General features: G+C 51.4%; 5 protein-coding genes across 5 annotated transcripts; 2 read left to right on the top strand and 3 right to left on the bottom strand.

The window, feature by feature from the left end:
* Positions 1-1,234: 1,234 nt before the first annotated feature.
* GT037_000193 (ibr domain-containing protein) lies at positions 1,235-3,436 on the bottom strand (the record flags this gene model as incomplete). The annotated part of the gene is made up of 4 exons (XM_038925240.1): positions 1,235-1,943; positions 1,997-2,515; positions 2,562-2,804; positions 2,853-3,436. The coding sequence occupies 4 exons, from the start codon at positions 3,434-3,436 to the stop codon at positions 1,235-1,237; spliced, it is 2,055 nt and encodes a 684-aa protein (XP_038791096.1).
* Positions 3,437-4,011: 575 nt separating this feature from the next.
* Positions 4,012-5,512, bottom strand: GT037_000192 (cation efflux family protein family; the record flags this gene model as incomplete). Its single annotated transcript, XM_038925239.1, has 2 exons — positions 4,012-5,082; positions 5,129-5,512. 2 exons carry the CDS (start codon positions 5,510-5,512, stop codon positions 4,012-4,014), a joined length of 1,455 nt encoding a protein of 484 aa, XP_038791095.1.
* Positions 5,513-5,806: 294 nt separating this feature from the next.
* On the top strand, positions 5,807-8,437 carry GT037_000191 (uncharacterized protein; the record flags this gene model as incomplete). The annotated part of the gene is made up of 3 exons (XM_038925238.1): positions 5,807-6,870; positions 7,055-7,076; positions 7,496-8,437. Coding segments are annotated over 3 exons (2,028 nt in total), but the record flags the coding sequence as incomplete, so codon positions are not given.
* Positions 8,438-13,069: 4,632 nt separating this feature from the next.
* GT037_000190 (serine threonine protein kinase) lies at positions 13,070-19,232 on the bottom strand (the record flags this gene model as incomplete). The annotated part of the gene is made up of 4 exons (XM_038925237.1): positions 13,070-15,223; positions 15,273-15,842; positions 17,856-18,756; positions 18,808-19,232. Coding segments are annotated over 4 exons (4,050 nt in total), but the record flags the coding sequence as incomplete, so codon positions are not given.
* A 1,850-nt stretch (positions 19,233-21,082) lies between these two features.
* GT037_000189 (uncharacterized protein) lies at positions 21,083-21,304 on the top strand (the record flags this gene model as incomplete). Its single annotated transcript, XM_038925236.1, has 1 exon — positions 21,083-21,304. The coding sequence occupies one exon, from the start codon at positions 21,083-21,085 to the stop codon at positions 21,302-21,304; it is 222 nt and encodes a 73-aa protein (XP_038791092.1).
* Between the last annotated feature and the right edge of the window lie 777 nt (positions 21,305-22,081).

Here is a 22,081-nt window from a genome sequence, read left to right as displayed (position 1 = left end):
ATGGAGATGGAGATGTGGAGCTGTCGGACTTGCGATGGGCGAGCCTCGGTACACTAACCTCTGTTCTTTCTAGTCAACAACATTCGCTCCACGGATGTACATCACACGCGAGACAGACTTCTGGACTTCATGGTTTAGCCACCTCTTCGAGAAATTGCTGCTGCTCGCTACATCGACGTTGATTTTTGGGAAACATCCAATAAGAAATCGTCTCCTTAGCTCAATTGGGAGAGCGCCAGACTGAAGTCATCAGTCACTAAATCTGGAGGTATCGTGTTCGATCCACGAAGGGGACATCACCGTGCTTGAGCTTGCTCAAGATATTTCGAACCATTCTTTTTGCCATTCCATAAGCCTCGGGTACCAACACACGAAGGCTGGTACAGTGTGGGGGTGGATCTGCTACCCCTCTCTGCTCGTGGATCCATCGCTTCATTTTTGTGCATACAGGTCAAGCAAGGCGACCATTGTGCTGTTGCCACGTACTCTGGCGTCATGCATCATGATTCTTGGATCGATCTCAGTATCTCTAACTGGCTTGGTCGTAGCCGAGATTAGTATGAGATCATGGTACAGAGTAGTAGCATGGGGTTAGTTGGTACATGGCTCTTAGGTTATGGGTCAATATCATCATCTATCAAGTTACTGTGCCCCGTCTCGCTTACTGTCAGCAAGCCTCGTGATGGATTACAAGCACCAAAGTACACAAAGTCTTTAGGATTAGACGATATGATCGCAATCCTCTCCACTTCTCATACACCATAGTTTTCCCCATCCTACACATCAAAACATGGCTCATCTCAATCCCTTTGTACACACTAAGCATCACATCCATAGTTTCAAGTAGACTCGCGTATTCCATAGACAACAAAATGATAGCATTAACATAATAACTGATTAAACGAGGGCGTAAAGGTGGGTATCTTGCCGGCTAAATGCTAACCAAAAACCGCTAAATATCAACACGACTATACACACAATACAAAGAAAAAGTCGTCGCGATTGCTCGCGTAGAGGTGACCCGTAAAAGGGTGACAGAAGGGTAATTCTAAACATTCCCATAACCGAAAAAACAAAGAACCCTGTATCCCAAAATCCAGTAGTATCCCAAAGTAAAATCCAGAAAAATGCAAAGTCGGAGAAGTGGAAACGCTAGATGAAGGAAATCAAACCCAAGCAAAAAACGCCGTCATTATGTTTTTTGTTCTGCACAGAGTGTGCGAGAATGCGATATCTAGTCGATACCAATCATAGTACCATCGCACCTCCAGTCATCCACCTCGACGTCCTGGGCCGCCGTGTTGGTAGCTTCAGGGTCGATCTGGACATGTGTGAGCCAAGTGCCCACACGGTTCTGCCCGACTTTACGGCCGTCGCGGGATAGACCAGCCATGGTAGAAGAGGTGACGACCTGCTGAGGGGGCGCAGGCCGAACGGGACGGGCTACAGGAACGGGAGCAGGCGCAGGGCGGCGTGTGCTACTGCTGAAAAAGGATCCGCGAGGTGTCGAGGTGCGGGTTGCGGTACGGACAGCAGACACAGGGGTGCGGATGGCGTACGAGTCGTTCATGTGGTGGGCAGCCGCGTTACCAACGCCGTATACTGCGGCCTCAGGTTCGTTGCGGCGGACGGAAGAAACGGTCGGCGTGGGGTTGAGGTGGAGCGAGTTGCGAAGGTGAGCAGACAGCCTGCGGGATTCGGGACGGGGGAGGTCGCGTTCACTGCGGTTGTGGGTGCGGACGCTGGGGCGTCGGGCCAGGGGAGGAGAAGGTTGTTCCGGGATTTCGATGACTTCTACGTCGGCGTAGCGAGCTTGTTGGGGGTAGGGAACGCGCATGTCGTTTAGGCGATCGTCGTCGGGGATGTGTTGATAGTTGAACCATGGGCAGTTGCAGGTTTTCCAGGGAGCGGCGCAGACCATGCAGAATTGTGCTGTGCAGCGGCTAGAGACTACTGTTAGACCTTGTGATGTGTGCGAATGACATGCTAGACTTACCAGGTCATGTGATTGCAACCTTCTTTCAGCTCGACTACAGCCTTGCAGCTGTAGCACCGTTGCCAACCCTTCTCCTTGGCCATCTCGACTAGACGGTTGGTCTCCTCGTCCTTGGGGCATTCGCGCTTCGTGTGAAATTTACTGTTGCAGAGTACGCACACCTTGGTGTTGCATGAGCTACAGCGTGCGTACTTGCGGCCGTAGGTTGGGTCCATCTTGATCTTTGAAGGCTTGATCCACTGGCCGCATCCTTTTGAGGGACAGTACAAGCGGTTGGCGGTTGTGTACTCTTGAAACTTTTTGTTCCATTGGACCTTGAACTTGTCATCGAAGAGTCGGTCGGCATACTTCAATGGGATGTGCTCTGAGGTGCAGCATCGGGGTGGCATGTGGGCAGGATCCTTGACCGAGAGGGTGAATTGGCGTTTGAGGCATCCGTAGCACATGCGGTGACCACATGCAAGCTTGACAGTCTTGCTGAGCGGAAGGTCATCGTTCATGCACACGAGACAGTCAACCCTGAATGGAGTTAGCACAGTAGAGACAAGGTGATGTTAGTACTAACCTCTTCTCCTCATCCCGGTCCCTACGGGAAGACGAACGTGAGATGGGAGTAGGCTTGGAGAACAAGCTTGATAAGATGCCCCCGGTACTCCGACGGGCAGCATCCTTGACTGACTGCGTCCTGGTAAGCGGCGTAGGGGGTGGCGACTTGACAGTGTTGCTCCGCTGCCGTGTACCAGAGGGTCTGGCCTCTCTAACAGGCGCATCACGTGTATGTGCTTTTGGCTCGCGTGTAGAAGAATTCCTGGCCCTCATTAGTCGAGCTACGTGTACAAGTGGAGACGGGTCTAACCTGGTCAACGGCGGGACTTCGACCCTGCGGACTGACGCAGATCCAGAGCCAGAATGCGGAGTGTAGGCAGTCCTGCTAGAAGAATTGCCTTCCTCGCTTCTCTTGCGCGCCGACGATCGTCGCACAGTGACTTCTTCGACATGGCCCATGGACTTGGGGCGGCCAAAGACGAAGTCGTCCTCATCATCAGGTATCACTTCTCGCCTCTTGGGCTTCCGCGTGCTGTCTCGTCGCACGTCCTTTTCGCGACTGCTGCGTGACTTTTCCTTGACGGGAGCTGCCCGTCTGCTGCTCTCCTTCTCCATGCGACTGTCTCGGTCGCGCCTCCGCTCGGCCTCGTTGCGTGAGTAGTAAGATTCTCTGCGCGCCCTCAAATCTTCAATGTCCAGCTCTGCTTGCCTCCTCGCCTCATCCGCCCGTCGGCGCTCTCTGCGTTCTCGTGTGGAAGCTGTGGGTTCGTTGTCGTGGTGCTCGCGGGACTTGTGTCGGCGATGTCTCCGTTCTCGCTCGTCGAGATATTCGCCGTCGTCACGGTGTCGTGTGGCCCGGTCATCGCGTCCTCGCGCCATGCCCAGCCAGGGCATATGGCCAGTGTATTATGTGCCTCCTGCCAGCCTCGCAGGTCACAGGCTCATTAACGCTCTCGAAAAACTGAAGGCAGCTGTGCAGGCGACGCACAAAAGCGAACGGGTGTGTGGAGAGTTGCGGTGGGCGTGACGAGCGAACAGCAAGCACCTGCAGGTAGCCCAAGCCTGATCAGACCAAAGTCGGCCAGTTGCACGGGGCAAGCCGCCGGCGGTGTGCGCGCACTGGGTGCCTGTTGATCGAAAGCGTCCTCAGGGCTTTCGCTAAGACTTTTAGTCGGCCCAGGGGTATTCGTCAGGCGTCGACGCACTGGCTGCCAGCTGTCTTAAATACGCAGATGATGTAGTTTTTTCGCAGGAGGCAAACGGAACCATCGGGATTAGTTCTCATGCAGCGTTGCGTGCCCGCAAAAGCAACGCCAAAGTCTATTTGCTTCATGGCGTCGCACTGCTTTTGGGCCAACGTTCGGGCTGCAGTTGAGTCTTAGTGAGAGTCTTAGGGAGACGGCCCGCCACAGGGGCTGAAAGATTTATTGCAGAATCTAATCGCGGACATGCAACGGCGCCCAGCGTCCTCAGTCCTTCTCAAGTGTAATTTGGGTCGAAATTTCCCATCTCTGCCCGCCGCTCCCGTATCCGCCGCCCAAGCGGTTCCGCACCATGCTGCCAATGCGATCGCGCAGACGCCCAATTTCCTCCAAATTCCTCACTCGAAGTTTCAGGTTCGCCTGGCAGAGCCCGTAGTGTACCTGCCAGAATTTTGCCTCCTCTACCGTTCGCACGGCTGGGTCCGTCTCCAGGTCGTACATGATGTCCGACACGCCGGGTCCCGAGTAGGACATGAGCAGCATCTTGCCGAGGGTCCATCCTTGAATCCAACCTAGCGCCACCATGGAGAAGGCAACTGAAAATGACAGAGTTCGATCAAGCCACACATACATCTGGATGCTCAGTAGGGGCAAGATTAGTAGCAGTGACGAGCACGACAATGTCAGAAAATGCGATGGGTTGCTCAGCACAGAAGGCAGGTTAGCAATCGCACTTAGCCTCATGACCTTGCCTATGCGCGCATGGTTCTTCAACAAAATTGCTGAGACCAGTGTCGAGACAACACCGCACAAAGCAGCAAGATCAATGCTGCCAGCGGACACTCGCTCGTGAGCGTCGGCATGATGCGCCTCATGTCCTCCAGTATTTTCAAGCGCGTGCGTCAATCCATGCGATATAAGGTCCAGTCCCATGAACAGTAGCCCAACAGACATGCCTAGTCCTGCGATGACCTCCAGACGTTCAAAGCCAAATGGATGTCGTATGCTAGATCGCTTCCATACCTCGAAGTTGGATCCGACGTCAACAGCTACACACAGAAAAGCTCCAAGTGCATCATAGAAGATTAGACGAGACAGTACTGTCAGTGCCAGCGATTCATGTGCGCCCCATTGTACGAGGCCAGCTACGACCAGATGGCAGAAACACCATGCCAGCCGCAGCTTCTGCTCCTTGGACATGGACGAGCGGTACTCTTTGAACGTCGGGATTGGAAGCGAGGCAGGGAGCTGGAGCGGAGCGCGCGGTGCTGGTTCTAGAAATATCTGATGTGATACACTACTGTGTTTGTACTTGTGTCCTCGTCTTCGGCCGATGTCCTGCGGGAGTCAGTACGATTGCGTAAGATTGCGTAGAAGAACGCACATTAGCCTTTGTCTGGGGCCGCCCCGGCTGGTAGGCGACAGACTGGAAATTGAACGGATTGGGGTTCTCGGACCCGTTCGCAGAGGGCGGCTCAAGATTCATAGTGGAGTCGCTCGCGGGCGTGTATGGAAAGGTCGCGCTCGCGGGTGTATACAGAGTCGCAGGCGACGCCCTCTGCGAGACAGAATCACTGGGCCCGAGGGTCGCATACTGCTTGGAGGGGAACGTGGCAGACATGGGCGAGAGCAGCGCATTGTTGTTAGGCCCCGTGTCTCCAACAGCCAGATCGCTTCGGAATCCTAGTCCAACGGGCTGGCGCGCGTTCTCGTCAGGAGGCGGCGTAGGGGTCCGCGGTGGAGCAGGCAGAGGCATTTTCGAAGCCATGACGATGGCAAATGAGTGACGGTAATGAGTGACTGTTAGCGAAGACGCATTCCAGGCTTAACGAGATAAGAAGCGCAGTCGAACCCCGGACGGGAGGTGGAGGGGAAATTGAGGGAGGCCTTCCATATGCGGCGACCCATAGTCGGTGCATTAGCCAATCCGGACCCGACTAGCCCGCCTGCAAGGGAACCAGGACATGCGACCGGGGGTTGACGTTGTTGACAGCTTAGCTCCAAACATGACACCTTGATTCACCACAACGGCGCTCCATGGCAGTTGACGCACGTGGGAACCATGCAAGACGGAACTGCTGCGCGCAATGAGGGTCGTGCTGAAGGCGAAAGAGCTCGTGCTGACGGCGAAAGAGAGCATGCTTCGACGCGGCATGGGAAACATGAGGAACACGGTCAAGGGCATCAACGAAGCAAATCCGGAGGCATACTAGGCGCTTTCCGAGATGCCATTGGCAAGTCACAGTCACCATCCCCTCAGATAGGCAACGACGAGGGACACGACCAAGATGTGGAAGTCGCGAAGAGGGCATCTTCCATCGCGACTGCCCTGCGCCAAAGCCAGGGCAGGCAGAGGAAGGGATCCTTAAGGAAGGCGGCCATGGCGAAGATGCGTGAGCGGAGCAGCTCTTTGCGCAAAGCCAAACCACCCACAATTACCACTACAACGAGCGTGGACCCCTCGGACGAAGCAACGGCCCCAGGTCGCTTCAGCTACGAGAACGCTCCTCTCAATTCTTCGTCCGACAGCGGGTGGCTCCCCGCTGTCCACCTGTCTCCATCGTCACCCGCCGTCATTTACACTCCACCCGACGACCCTGAACGCACCCTCCCGTCACTGCTTGCATCACCTATGAGCCCGGTGGCACCTTACGCTTCAACTACGGATGAAGACGACATCATGTCCTTCTACCGCCCCTCTACCTCGGGCAATGACTACTCCTTCAGTGGCCCGAACCAGGGCTCTGTTACATCTCTCTCACACCGCCGTTCAACTCGGAGTAACCGACGCACTTCCATCTCGGCAGTCCTGACACCTGCCGAGGCTGACCCCGATGATGAGTGGGATTACAGCGAGACGGAGTGGTGGGGCTGGGTCGTGCTCATAGCAACTTGGATCGTCTTTGTCGTCGGTATGGGCTCTTGTCTCGGAGTTTGGAGTTGGGCGTGGGACGTGGGCGAGACACCGTACGCTCCACCTGACCTCGAAGACGACGCGACCCTGCCCATTACTGGTTACTATCCCGCATTGATTGTTTGCACGGCAGTTACGAGCTGGGTGTGGGTGGTTGTTGCCTGGGTTGGCATGAAGTACTTCCGTCACGCCAAAGTGGGCGTAGACGGATAGTCAGCAAGCAAAGCATCAAGCAAGCCACAGAACCATCACTTACCGACTACCGATCGCATGAACGTCCCAAGGTCCTGGGAACGACTTTTCTATTCTAGTGCTCTCGCTTAACCTTGCCGCATGCGCAATATCTTCTTGGGCTGAAACACTAAGCTATAATACCTCTGTTAAGACACATCATAGCCTCGCTATACCACACTTTGCGGTATGCCATTACTTCTTCCATTATTGTTCTTTCTGACACTCGCGCCAATATCTGCAGCTACCATCTCAATTATTGAAATCGCTGACTGTCTCGACAGAATAAGATCTGCCACAATGCCACATTTTTCCTCTGTCGCTTGTCGTGATTCAGCGGCTTGGACCACAATCTCCGCGCCCGGCTCCTCCTCTCCACCACAATCCTTCGACCCGCTTCGACCCCGTCACTCGGGACAAGGGCAGTACTGAACCTGGTGTGAACACCTCGACATCACCGTATCACCCTGTAACCTCCGATCCTGCAGAGTCGCAGCCAGGGTTCCACATGTTGGTGCAATTTTGACATTGTAAGATGAGGGCAATTTCCCTGTCCAGGCGACTTCATAAACAAAATGGTCGCCAACATGTGGCTGATGGTCGCAGATTGTATCATGCAATTGGTCTGTGATGGCACTACACCAAAGACCACGGGGAGGTTCCAAGCTCGAGGAGCTACTACCAAGTTTACTCATCCTCAAGGGCTTAGAGTCTAGGGAAATTTCAAAGAAAGACGCCGAGTCCAGGCAAACGGTTCACGGGGCACAGCATGAACGGCGGACAAGGACGATACCGGCCCGGAAGCCTCAACGCACGCCGAATACGCTGGTGAGCCAACGGATCACCAACGGCAGACCCTTCCGCTTTTTCGAATTACCGCAAGAGATCAGAGATGAAGTCTATTCCCACCTCGTTGTTCGCAAGACCTCGCGTTCCCTCCCCATCCTTGACGCAACAACCATCCTAAATGACCGCAAGAAACGCCTCGCAGCACGCAAGTCTCGGGAGCGACTAAACCAACGACGGCTCTCAACTGGACAACGACCAGTATGTCCCCGTGCAGCAGATCCCGAGCCAATCCTGCACCTGGAACTCCTCCGAGCATCTCAGCGACTAGCTGGCGAAGCAACGGACTGCATGTACACCAACAACTGGTTTGCCATTTCCCTCAATAAGCTCCCGGTGCCTAGTTACGAATTTCCGCAAGGCTGGGATCTATCACGCATCAAACGACTGCAGGTGGAACTGCAGTTGAAGGATGCTATACGAATGAACCGATACGTCGACTGGGCTTCTTTCCTCTCTGCGTTCCCGTCACTACAGTTTCTGCGTATTGTTCCTACGCTTCATCCAAGATACTATGAATGGTCGCATCCGGAGTTCTATGAATGGTCTAGCACGCCTTTTGTCCACAAAGCCTTCTTCAGAGAGCTACTGACGGCACTACCGGGCTATGTAGATCTGAGGATTGGGCTACCAGTGGATGGTGCGGCGGATGACGTGCAGATGCAAGGCGAAGTTGCCGTGCATCGAAAGTATCTGTGCGACATGTATGCAGAACTCGGGAACAGGCTTGATGCCGCTGGGAGGCGGTTAGAAGTGGGAAGAATTGTATCATAGGTGCTTGACGCCGAGATGGGTTGATGAACGGACGCTGCATGTAGTCTAAGGGTTTTGCGCAGGCAGAACCATGTATATTATGTCTCTTATCTAATGTTATTCGGAAGCCTATGGCTTTGCTTTTTCTTTTCTCCTCAGCGCACATGCATTGAACCGGTATTGTGCTTTGTCATGGCAGGGGTTGTTGTTGCTGCCCAATATGCTTTTGGTGGTCAACAATGCACGAAGACATGTATCCCATGTCCGTAGTATTTGGCTGCGCCTCAACGATGCAAAATCCCTCTCACATGCTTGAGATCCGGTTCGTTTTGGAGACACAACTCTCAGCCATGTGTCCATCTCTCTGCTATTTTGGAGGAAAGGAGGACAACATAGTGAGAAGATGGATCCTAGAAGAGCGTGTGGCGAGGAATTTATAGATAAGTTGCCACCAGTCGGGCAGAACTCCGCTCCATGAGAAATATTTGCGTGTTTTTGAGGTCGTTCTGAGGAAACACCTCCCATTCCTCTTTCCATATAAATCGCCGAGCTGGTTTTGGATGTCGCTACATTCAGCGCCAAACATTGCCCACGTCGATTTTGCTGTAGAAACACGGAAGTTTTGAAGTGAACCATGGGACACACCCGTTACAACCTGAATCGCTGGGAGAGATTTCTCATAGCGTTCGAGCTCTAGATCTTCTCGAGGCCAGGAAAGCAGTCATGTTGCCAAACTAGGCGAATTTTGGTCAAAAAAATAAATAGAAGTGTGGTGGACTGAAGGAGAGTTCGTGTGCCGCAGGAGTAGGAATATTTATAGGCATCGCTTGACAGGGGCAACCTCCGTATAAAATGGCACAAAGGGCATTTCGAAATTATTGTCAAGTCTCTGGATTCACACTGCAGGACGTCCATAGCCATTTCATATCTTCTTTTATCTTCAGTCAAACTTGATATTTTCGAAGAGCGAGAAATTCTGCTCGGAACCACATGATATTCACTTGTCTGATTTTTGGAGGTCGGAGAACATCAGCATGATGTACACTTCACTCGTCTTCGGACAGACGAACCGACATTTGCTGATTCTCTGGTATTTTGAAAAATACGAGAAGTGTGTGATAAAGCAGGAGTATCGGCATAGGGAGAGTTGGAGACTTTATAGCTGGCTTGCCTACTGGCAGCTAGTCACTGTCGACAGTGTCTTTATCGAGATTATGGTAGATGTCGTGCATATATAGGTATTCGAATCATTTCTGACGATGAACTCCAGAGAGAAATCATGTCAATCTGAATTGACCATGTTGATCATTTTTTCTAGAGTGCGTGTATTTTGGGAAGAGATTGAAAGAGGGTTTGTGATGTTTTCCGCTGGCCGGAGTCTCCATGACTTGAATTGTCTCGTTTTTTGGAAAGCCGGACGCAATCATCCGTTGTCTTCCTGTACCTTTGGTAAGAGCGTGGAAGAAAGATGATTTTGTGAAGTAAGAAGTCGATGGCTGAGAGAGAAGTTTTTATACACTTTGCTCGTCATCCAGCACCCTTCACACATCAGTGATGCATCGGAGGTCCAAGGATGCCGAATAATTAATGAAGCAACCTGGTTTCTTCACATGGTCTTCATATTTGTAGTCATTCGTTCCCACGGCATCTCTTTCGACGGGTAGGAAATATTCTCGAACTGCATGGCGACTATCAAGCTTGCTTTCGAGATGCAACGAAGAGTGTTTGTTTTGGAAGACTGCTGAACATCTCCACATATGAAGCATAGCCTGGTAAACTGTTCGCAAATAAGCGAGCGTTGGGCACTCCAGATCTATTTCCAGAGGCCAGAAAGTCCCCACACATAATCAGATCAAATTTGTCTTTTGAATAGACTCCCATAACCAGCAGGGAGGATTATTCCGGAGAAAAAAGGGAGTATTCTTGTATAACGGGAAACAAAGAGAGAGAGAGAGGAGAAAGAAGTTGGTCTTTCTATATTGTGGATTCTCGGGGACTTATCAGTATGAAAATGTGAATGTGCTGCCGGATGTGTCCACACATCACAGTTTGCACGTGCCGTTGCGTACGCAGCCCACAATAAACATCTCGTTAAGTATTCTCAGGCGAATAGAGGCTCCACACACATCACACTTTCTCGTCATTGTTTCAGAAGCAGTCTCCCATGTCTGATTTTCCTTGCTGTTTTAGAGAAAAAGGTAATGTCTCGACATGGTAACAAGAGGAGAAGAGGAGAGGCAGCACAAGAATTTATACTTCAACCTCTTCCCAAGTTCTGGTATAAGACAACTAGGACTCGTTTTCGGACATGGTAGGTGTCAGGAAGCACTTTGGAGATGCACTCAGATATCTATCCCTATACTGAACACAGTATACTTTCAGAACGACCAAGTCTCTCCACATATTCATTTTGGAATGGTGTTTTGGAGAAGCAGACTTCCATGCCACCATAGATTGACACTTTAGAAGAAAATAGTAGAGTGGTGGTTTAGGAAGAAGAGAGAGAACAAGCAGAAAGGAGATTTATATCGCTGGCACATCGCACTACGCGCTAACAGCCGTCATTCATGATGGTCCTATGTGCAGTTTTCCAGCAACCTCGAACGATATGTGCTGCGATCCTGATTTGTCCTCTTTCTCATGAATAAGAAGAACTTATTCTGGAGGTGAGATACACACCCCATGCCTCGAAAACGCTTGGGTCTTGGGATCAGACTAAGTAATCCGGAATTGTTAAGTTTTCCGCTGTTCGTTCTCCCAAATTACTGCTGCCAATGTGATTTTCAATAAAGGCGAGGCCTTCTCACATTCTCACAGGGTTGGTGAAGCATATCTTGGAAACAACAGCAGCACACCCATACATTGCTTCTCCTGGTTTTCTGAGAACGAAGCAACTGTAATGACTGTGAGAAGAAAGCAGGAATTGCAGTGAGAAGTATGGGCTTTTTATATGCTGCGAGGGTCATATCGTAAACAACTCCGACTTTTGAGAGAAATTTAGAGCAAGTCAGCAACATAGCAAAGCGAATGCGGGCTTTGAGAGAATAGCAGAACGCGCGGCATGATATTCGCCACATTTGCTTTCTACGCCATGGCGGGACAGTGTAGAGTTTTTTGAACAGATACTCGGCCATCCCAAAGTTCTTTGTATTTTTTGAACATAACACAAGGAGTTGTAGAACAGAAGACGAAAAGTTCCACGACGAGAACAGCGAGCTTTATACGTCTCCGTATCCATGTGAGTTGTGGTCTACTGTTCAAGGAAAAGGCGAGAGCTCCAAACCATAACATGTGAAGTTTTTCTTTCTAGAAGGAGCATAACTGTTGTTTTGTTGGCTTTCTGACAAATATTTTTGAGATACCGGAGGATCTCATTGGAATTCAAACGTACGATTTCGTAGAGAGTAGCAAGGAATCCAGACACAAACATGAAATAGGTATCGCTGATCTTCGCCAGTCATTAAGCCTGGGTCGTTCTCTGGACAGCAAATCATAGACTATAGGTGTCGATGTTTTCGGAAAAAGTGCTGCCCCATCGAAGGGCTGTACAAGATTTTTGGAGAATGCAGTCGAAGTTGTAGAATGAAGAAGCAGAGTCTCCAGGCAAGAAGAGAAGACTTTATACATCTTGGAGATCATCGGGTCTTCATATCTGTGTGTGTGAGAAAAGCAGAGGAGCGCCGCAACACTAAAGTCTCCAGCCGACAGGCTGTTGTTTTGTTTTTATGTCGTAAAATAGATTCCCCAACTCCATGCACCCCTGGTTGATGGTTTTTGGATCTCGTGGTCTCCCCATGGTTCGCGAAGCCGTTTCTTTTGGTATGTGGGTGTATTCGCAAAGCGGATTTCGTCATAAGAGGAGATGACGGCTTTTTGGTTTTGGTTCTCCAAAGGTACATACAGTCTTTTCACTCGGTCCGGGGTGAAGTCTGTGGTGTTTGAACTGCCCAGCCGACTCCATGGCATTTTGTTGGCGGTTTTGTGTAGATGGCGTGGTCAAGTAGAAGTGGACGCATAACCCTATACTTCAAACGTTCGTTTGGAAGGGTAGTTGGTTTTGGAAGACGGACTCTCGCCCATAGGATAGGCTCGAGATATTTTGGGGGAAAGAACTTCTCCATCATACTATAAGCCCGTGATTTTGGAGAAAAGAGAAGAATTGTGTGATGGAGAAGAGAAGCATAGGAGCCAGAAGAGGTGTTTATATACCCTCAGAAACCCAGAAAAACATGTGCGCAACCCACCACACACTCACAAAACAGCAACTATCGCTGCCCATACCACGGCGAAAACAGCAAAGCCAGCACGAGATGAAATGTTAAAAGTATATTTTGATAAGTCTCCATCTCTAAGCCCACCTTATGAGCACATACACACCACTACACAATGAATATAGAAAAACGCCATAGTGAGCGTCATCAAGACACCTTCACTAATGCCATGCTAAATTTCCAGTCCAAATAAGAAAAAGACATTATACACATTTTTTGAAACCCCTTACACCCACATCCTTGGCCTTAGCGAGCATAATCATGTTGATCATGATGATATACCGTGCTTACAGGCCTTCTAGTTAAATTTCTACTCCCTCTTAAAAGACTGGAATCCCTGCTGCGGCGACCCCGGACTCCTATACGGGTTATTCGTATTCGATGGGGCCCTCGCCGGCGCATTAGCATTAGGTTGCCACTGCCTCTCGCCCTCATCCTCTTCCACCTGCGGAGCGCGCGGTCGGCTGCGTGAGCGAGGCGGAGGCACCATAGTCTGGTACGAGTACTCCTCTACCTGCCCCGTGGAGATGGAACTCGGCGACCCAGGAGCAGTGCTGCGAGGCGGTGGCGGCAAGTTGCCTGTTGGCGGCTGTGCGTACTGACTACCAGACGGTACTATGTTGAGTGGTAGAGGGGGTGGTGGGTTCTGACGCGGTGTATCGACGGAGACGCGGGAGCCGAATGGTGATAGCGTGGTGCCACCCTTCCTCTTTCCGGCTGAACTGGCTTTGCGGAGTAGACCGCGGACTTCATCGAGATCGGGCCTTTGGTCTGACATGCTAGGACGGCCAATGGTGCTGGAATCGTCTCGAGCTTCCCAGGTGTCGTCGCGGATAGTGTCTAGGCCTGGTCTCCTGTTGTTGAGCGAGGTGATTGCGTTGTCTTCGGTGCCCAGGTAGTCTGTGCCAGTAGACTTGCCGGTATCCTCTTGGACGGGGTTGAGTGGGTGCAGACGGCCGGCGTCGGCGTTGGCCTTGTACTTTTCGTATGCTGCGACAGCCTCCGCAGGTGGAACTGCAACAGACCATGTGGGCTTGTCTTGCGAGCCCAGAGCGGCATCTCCTCCACCTGGGCCGTTGATCGGAACCTTGCGCAGAGCAACGACAAGCGCGCACATGAACTTGGATCTTCGAGATGCGCGGAGTGACTCGTTGGACCAGTTGCTCTTGTGACGAATCTCGACACGAAGCTCTAGCTTGTTCATCTCGGCAATGCTAACAACCTCGATGTCGATATCAGGGTGGAACTCGCGGGCGTTAGCAGGGTCGCGAACGAAGCTCATCATCTCCAATTTAAGCAGATTGATGTCTTCGAACGATGTACCAAAGTCGCAGAAGACCGAGACTTGCTCTCGCATGGCCTTGCTTCGTGTGATGTTCTCTACCCATAGAGAGTTCAGAACGATGTTGGGAATCTGGACCGTCTTTCCATTTGTGACGCGCTTGAACACGGTGTAAAGCAGAGCAATATGTTCCACAGTAAGCTGCTCAGTGGTAATATCGACACGGTCACCGATATCGTAAGGGTGCTTGACGAAGAGAAAGATGCAAGAACCGAGAACTTCCTGGGCAGTCGTTGCGAACACGAAAGAGAGCGAAAGAAGAGCGGTCGCGGATGTGGCGAGTGTGGTACGGAAAGCGGGAGCAAGGAAAGCGACGAAGACGAAAATGCAGACGATAACAGCAATGGTCATGATCAGACCGTCGAGAGCGTTGATAGCTTGGTCAACATCGTGCATGCTCGAGTTGATCGACTTTCGCTGCCTGGCGTAATCAGTCACAGTCAAGATCATCTCTTCCAAACTGATGTCGCCGTTTCCGTCTCGGTCAATCGCAGCAAAGCATTCCTCGGCCTCCTCCTGGCGACCTGGACCCATGACTTCGACGAGATCTTCCAAGTAAAGCTCGTTCTTGCCTTCGACGACCATGGACATCCAGATACGCCTAGCCAGGGCTTCAGCACTCTTGTTCCTCTCCAAAGCGGTCAAGACGACGGAATGAGCCGAGTTGGGGTCAAACACTTTCTTGCCAGTGATCTCGGAAGCGATAGTACCGAAAACTGATGTGATCTTATCACCAATACGACCAGCGTCTCGACCAACTTCTTGGATAAGACGCATGGGCGTGCGGCTACCGGATCGGCCATGCTTGGTCGTTCCCTTCCTGCTACCGAAACCGAGATCAAGAATTGTGTCCTGGATGATGTAGTCTTCCTCAGCAAACTCATTGCAGTAGGCGGGGAATAGCGACCGCGAAGTGTCGTAGAGGATACCGAGGAGGTAGATGTTGCGCTTAGACTCCTTGATCTTGTCGTCAAACTGCTTGCGGTGGTAGCTGATACTGATGAGCTGGATCAAGACGCGCTCAGCGAGGATGATGATGGTGCAGACGAGGAGGGCAAGCAGGACCGATTGCATGGTGTCCATCCAGCCCAGTCTATCCTTGCCGGGGTTGACTCGGACAAGCTACACCATGTTAGCACACGTTCATCTGGGGGCTTCTCGCACAACTTACAGCAGGGAAAGTCGCCTGGTTGACAATCATCCAGAAGACGAAAGACAGAGGCTTCTCCACGGCTCTCAATAGCAGCGCATACTTCTTGACACCTGGGCTGACCACACCGATGAGGAACTCGAAAACGTTAGGGATAAAGTGTGCCACAATCTTCATGACCCAGAAACTGAGCCAGATGATCTCGATCCAGATCCAGAATTTCTTCTGGTTTGTGTTGCCAATGGAGCCGGTAATCGTGCCTGTCTGCGAAAGGATGATTGGAATGGCGAGTAGCAGCGCTACAGGAGCGACATAGATCATATAGCGGGTGACAATGCTGAAGTTTAGGATCTTGGTGTAGATCCTGCCCATGCGGTTGAGAGCCGTCTTCTCTTCACTTGCGCGAGGAGGCAGCGGTGCTCCAGTCCTGGAGTCGACCACTGCCAGCTTCCTGCGTCCCCGTGAAAAAGTATGCCCTTTCTCCGACTTTTCATTTCCGGATGTGGGCGAGGACTGCGAGGGGGTGTGACTGACGACAGTCTGGAGGGGTATGTCGGTGGTTCGGTTCTCCATGTTCTCGTTGGCTAGAGGCTGGAAGCCGTGATTTGAGAGTCTAAAGGACCTCTGAGAGGATCGTTTGCTTGTCATGTAAAGGAAATCTAGAGGTTGTTCGTAGGAGCCGTGTCGTTACTGCGAACGCGCAGGCGGGGTATTGTGGGTATTGTGAATGGGATGCAGATCCCAGAGGCTTTTGCGAAAAAGAGAAGCTGGCAGAGAGCGTGCGTCGAGCACTTCCTTTTCAGGAGCCGTTTGAACGAGTAGTACAATGGAGATGCATAAAACAACAGCGATTCAACGAAGGCCTGCCGTTGATTCTCGGGGTGACTTTAGGAAACAAGGAGATAGGGAAACGAGCGAAGAGGCTCTCGGGGACACAACAGCAGAGAAGTGAGGGTGGAAGAGCGAGTGAAGAAAAGTAGAGCAATGGCAAGGAGTTGCTTTGACGAACAACGCCGCGCGCCGGTCCCCAGACCATGGCTAGCGGTATGCAGGGAGGGGTTAGCGGGAAAGCCACATGCCACTGAAACCGCTAGCTCGTCGCCACAACGAATCACCGAAAGCAGATATCGTCACCGCTGGCTGCACATGTAACTGCCAGGCCGGCCGTCTAATTACCGTTATGAATGCAGATCGAAGACGTTGGACAGAGGCATGCTTTGTTCATCGTCGTTCGTCGTGGTGTCTGGCTACTTGGGTGTGGTTCTCTCGGCCTCACTCATTCACCCACATCAGGCATGATTCAACAGATCGGCCAACCCTGTCGTTGATCGGTTCTGGCCAAAATACCCGGTGCAGATGCAGGCACACGCGTATCGATACGCCTCGAGCTCAACAGAGCAAAATTGTCTTCAGCAGGGTAGCATCGCCATCGCGTCGCATAACCATGACCGGTTGAAAACTCGGGATACGAATATTACAACCGCGCCGACTGTCGAGCAGATTCAGCCGACGCAAAAGCAACTAATGCGCTTCCGTACAGGGCAGCCCTCAAACACGACGTCGAATGTCTGCCACTGGTCCACAGTCTCCTCGCCTATCCCCGAGGAATCCAAGTGGAGGTTCCCCAATTCGAGGATTTGTCCACGTAATCCCTTACCCCTGTCCAGGCTTGCATTGTGCCTGTTTCAGCCACAAGCAACCGACATGTAAGGTACATTCGGCCGTTGAATGGCTGCGAACCCTGTGGCGGTGAAATGAGCCCTTGGACGATTTAAAAATCTTTGGCCCTTGTGCTAAAGAGCAGACTTGACAGCTGTTCGTAGAGGGTGCCAAAAAGATGGGTCTATTCTTAGCCCTTGTAGATCCCGAGGTAAAGCTTCTTGCGATCAACCGCTAAATGTACCCACAACCAGGGTCCAAACAGAACCGTCGTCGCCCCAAAGCTGTTAGGGCTCCAGAGTCGATGTTCAAAACCACGATCGATACGACGAATGGGCACGTTGGCGATGACGTGACGTGGCTGCGAGCGGGAGTTGCACTGGGACTGGGACGGAATCAACCCCACGTAGGTGGAGTTTCAACCATCGATCAACACTGTCGATGACGTTTTTCTGGACTGCGGGCGGGAATAGCACTGAGCACAACATTGCACAAGTATTGTGGGACGCTTCCCGAGATCTTCGCATAAGGTGTAGATCAATCAACTTCTTGGGTAGATTCCAATAGTACGGTACCCGCCCTTGAGGGCCTACAGACCCTCATCTCTAGTGCTATCGTGAGAGCTGGAGTCAGGTAGAGGTGTTGTGCCCTGCATTACATCCTGCATCCGAGAAAGAGGAGAAATAAAATTTATGTAGCAAGTGAGATTACATATGACTCTCGAGACCTCATACTGTATACGTAGGCGTACTACGTCTACTTTTCGCAATGGGACTAGAGCTTGACGCTGGAGTTCGATAAGGACGCGCGGCTGAGGAGTTTTGAAGAAGATATTTCCTTGGATATATCCTTATCCATGAACAACAAACATAAATTCTAGCTGTTCCCACAAAGCGCAATACCGGCAACAACACACCACCCCCAATTCCACATCGTCGCACTAACCAAGTCATCCACATTTAGCACCCCAACACCAGCACCCATCAGCACCTTCCACGCCTCATCTCGCCTGCCAATCGGCCAACTCGGAGTGCCCCAATACCTACTCTTCAGGCCCTTTGCATCCGCTGCTTCGACTTGCTCTTTGACCCTCTCGATCTGTCCTGATGACATGGTCGCAAACCGTACCTTGCCCACTGCGCTGCTGAGGGCAGAAGATGCATAGTAAGAGTTTGTAGTATTGTAGTCATTTGAGATGGACAGGAGAGGTGCATCGAAGAAGATGTAGCGGTTCGTTGCGGCGTCTTGAATGAGGTTAAAGGGAGTATTTCCCGTGCCGACGATGGTGAGGGGTCCTTGATGAAGAGTCTCGCCGTCGTAATAGGTTAACCAGTTCTTCTCGCGGAGTGGAGCGAGTTGGGAGAGTAGAACTGGCCATGTTGCTGCGCCGTCGGATTTGAAGTCGATGAGTAGGACTGTCGTTGTGGTTGGGTCCATGTCGAAGATCCCCGTCTCCTTGTCTTGCGAGTCTGCTGTTGTTGCATTTCTTTGCTCGAGAATGTTTGCCAACGGGTCGAGGTATAGGCTCTTTATCGTCCGGTCCTTGGTTGTAGAATCCCAGGAGTGACTGACTAGTAGTTCGTCGTCCTCGGTCAGCCAGATATCTGCTTCGATGCTGGTACAACCTACTGCCAGCGCCGCATACAGAGGCACAGCGCGCCAGTAATCATTGTGGGAGTGGCAGTTTTTCGGTACGATATCGCGGCTGAAGTCATCCCTCCAGTCATATTGAAAAGCTACGCCTGCATTTGGTTCTTCCCAAGTGTCGACAATATGCTGGAGGCCGTTATGTCTAGGAGAAGGAGCGAGTCGCCGTAACAGTACGGACACAAAGGCTACGTAAACACTAGAGTATGTTAAAACAATCCGTTCCCATGTGTAGACGAAGTCTTCTTACCCTGCCGCGATAGTACCAAAGATTGTTAGAACAACAACACTGATACCACACCCGCGATACCATCGTATCCTCCGTGCCCTTCTCTTGGCATCTGTTTCTTCGCGTCTTCGTCCGCAACAACCGAACCTGCTCCACCAAGTTTGAGATGCGCGATCTCGATTTGACTGTCTTTGAACCTCCAGATCCTCAAGGTTTATTGTGCTCGACACCTGACTCCCAGTCTCATCTTCATCATCATGGAATCTCCGCATGATCTTCTCGTCGCAAGGCTTGTCGGTGTACCTCGGCAGTACTTCTACCAGGAGATCTGACTGCCTGAACTCAACTAGCTGCGCCATGGTTAGAATGACAAGGACGAGATCAAACGAAGCTTCAAAGACAAAGATTTGCAAGAATGCGGGGAAAGCTCGACATGAAGATATCGCTCCTATGAGTGATTTGTGGCTGCAGTCTGGACTTGTACCATGCATGAGGGCACTAGCCAGACCGGGCAGGACACGATAGGACCTCGGATTTTACCAGCCACACCTGGACACGCTATCTTGGGGCTGAAACTAACGGGAATAATGTGGCTGCCACGTACCTCTGGTGGTGATGATGATGTCGTTGATGTCGCAGCTTCACTCGAAACCGTTTGTTCTCTGTAATCGAATAGCCATCATCTTCACACGAAACATAGCATTCTCATATACAGTTCATTCTGTACGCAGCCCCAGAGCAGATACCCACTATCTGTCTGCCTCGCACTCGACCATCGACGTTGCGCCCGAAGCTTTTCGTAAGCTCTTCCATCTACTCTTGCACCGTGAGGCTTTACCCAGCAAATCTCGGCACTTCTTTTGCGGCTGCCTTGAACCACGATACCATTACACTTGAGACCCTTGCGTAAACATCTGCATATTACCACTCTCGCACTCGGCCATGCCAACTTCAAAGAGAAAGGCTCGGCATCTTTCTGGTACTATTTCTCGCTGCCTGTAAACTCGGGGTTCGTACGGTCGCATCTCCGGGGCGTTTCACGCGGGAACGGAGTGAAGGAGACTATATCAGCGATAGTTTGTTTAGGGGACGTAACGCGCGTCGCTGTGAAGCTGTGAGGTCAGAGCGTCTGTCCGAACTCGTACACAAACGTCGTTAAGTTTGGTTGACTATGCAAGCTTCGTGGGGGTCTGGGCGCGGCCCCGAGTTTGTCAGAAAAGCTTCGCAAGGTAGCTGCCGTCCAGCCGGGCGTTGACATCTGACAAGCGCTATCGCCATAAGAAAGCGCCCCGCGGTACCTCCGAAGTTCGCCAGCTGCTACAGTGTTTAAGGGTGGACCCATCTTCCTCCAGAAACCGAAAACGTACAAGAGCAGGAGGCCAGCGCCCAGGGAAATGCGCAATCCGGGATAAGATACTGCGCGCGCCTATACCAAGTCCAAAACCGACCAATTATTCCAGTGGGCTCCGAAGCGCAACCGGGCAACTACCCGCAGCCCGCGTACAGCCTCGCTGGCAGGTATAACCGTGGGGCTCAACCTCTGTCGCCCAGGGCTGCGGACGGCTCTGAGCCGCTCACATGTCCATGTCGAGTTGCGTCTAAACCCCTTACAGCCTAGTTTCTGTGGGTTATGCATGTTGACAGGAAGCTACGATACAGCCGAGCAGATCACATAACACGGACACACCGACATTCAAGCACGATTTTGACATTTTCGCTTGCGGGGGAATCACGAGAGCATCTTTCCAGCAGCTCCAGCAGAACAACGCCATGGTGTGGTGATTGTAACGGCGCGTGACCACAAAGAATGCGAGCAAAGGTGACACACAGGCCACTTTGTCCAGCTTCTTCCTCTTGTTATCCATATCGTAGCAAGACAATTGTTTTGTTCTAGACTAAGATTGGGAATCTAGTCGTATGCACGCTTCTGCCAACTCACCACACCGACTATTCCTTCACGCATACATATGGATCCTGGGGTCAACAAGATAATCATAATAATAACACAGACCCAGCCTCGTTTATTTTTCTCTGCTTATCCTCACATATAACCACACTGCTATCGCACCTTCACAAATCGGTATACTCGACGTCTTTTTCGCATTTCTCGTCCTTCTTTTGTTGGCGGGAAGAGATAGCTTTGGAGCTTCACGATAGCAGCAATCACGATACACGATACACGATACCACGCAACAAACATCACGGAACGTTCACCAACGGAACCCCGCACCCCACCCCCACTACTACTACAACAACAACCATCCACACCCCACTCCAACACACAAAGACCTCGACCATGGGAAAAGAGTCCTCCTTCCGTCTCTGCATAGCCTTCCTCCTCATCGTCCAAATCGGCTGCTGGGCCCTCACCCTCCTCGACCTTCTCCATCCGGGAAAGCCACACGCCATCATCCGCACAACCATGGATCTAGTCAGCATATACTTTTCCAGATGCTGCCAATCGAGCGCCGCACTGCAGCAGTTGGCGTATACGGATATCAGAGGACTGATGTACTAGGGCTGCACAGGTTGAACGAGTAAGAGGTGATGGGATGGAAATGGGGAGGAGAAAGAGGAAAGAGAGCACGCTGAGCTTTGGCTTGGCGGTATCGCTCAGGCATTGCGATCATGGTGTTTGGTTCCTGAACAGACGAGGAGGGAGCAACGATATAACGACTTTTACGAAGCGATGGCATGATACCACGGCGTTTTGGGACACGGAGTACAAGGGATATGAACATGGTCATTGCGATGGCGTACAGATACCTTAAGCAGGATAGCAGCATGCTACCTGAACCAAGCAGAGTGCATGTGATGAGGAGTACCAAAAAGCACACGCAGGTCGTTGCAGGAGGTCCTTGTTTTTTTTTCACCGTTGCTATGGAAAAAACCCATTTTGAACTATATATCCACAATAAATGCTTGATATATGATAAGTTGACTAGAGTCCAAACATTTCTCTTACTCTCACACATGCTTACTGCACTCAAAGTGGTCCGTCTTTGTAGGAAGATGACATTCATTCTCTTTCTGTGATTCTAGCGGTGAGACCTCAGCACACCACACCAATAGCAATTTCATCCCCCCACCCACCCACCCACAAAACACCTCACGCCTAAGCCCATGGAACCCGAGATAAGAGATATGAACAAGTGTAGCGATTGTCTGTCAAATAAGAGATGTGTCTCGCCTACGAGATGCATGCATCCATAGCTGCTCCCCTGCGCCATTGTTTAACACCGATCAGAATGCATAAAGTGTAGAAGGGAGAAAAGAAGAAATAGGGTTGTTGCTG

This window comes from Alternaria burnsii (assembly GCF_013036055.1).
Source record: "Alternaria burnsii strain CBS107.38 chromosome Unknown 705, whole genome shotgun sequence".
Lineage (NCBI taxonomy): Eukaryota > Fungi > Ascomycota > Dothideomycetes > Pleosporales > Pleosporaceae > Alternaria > Alternaria burnsii.
This window is presented reverse-complemented; position numbering and strand designations above follow the sequence as displayed.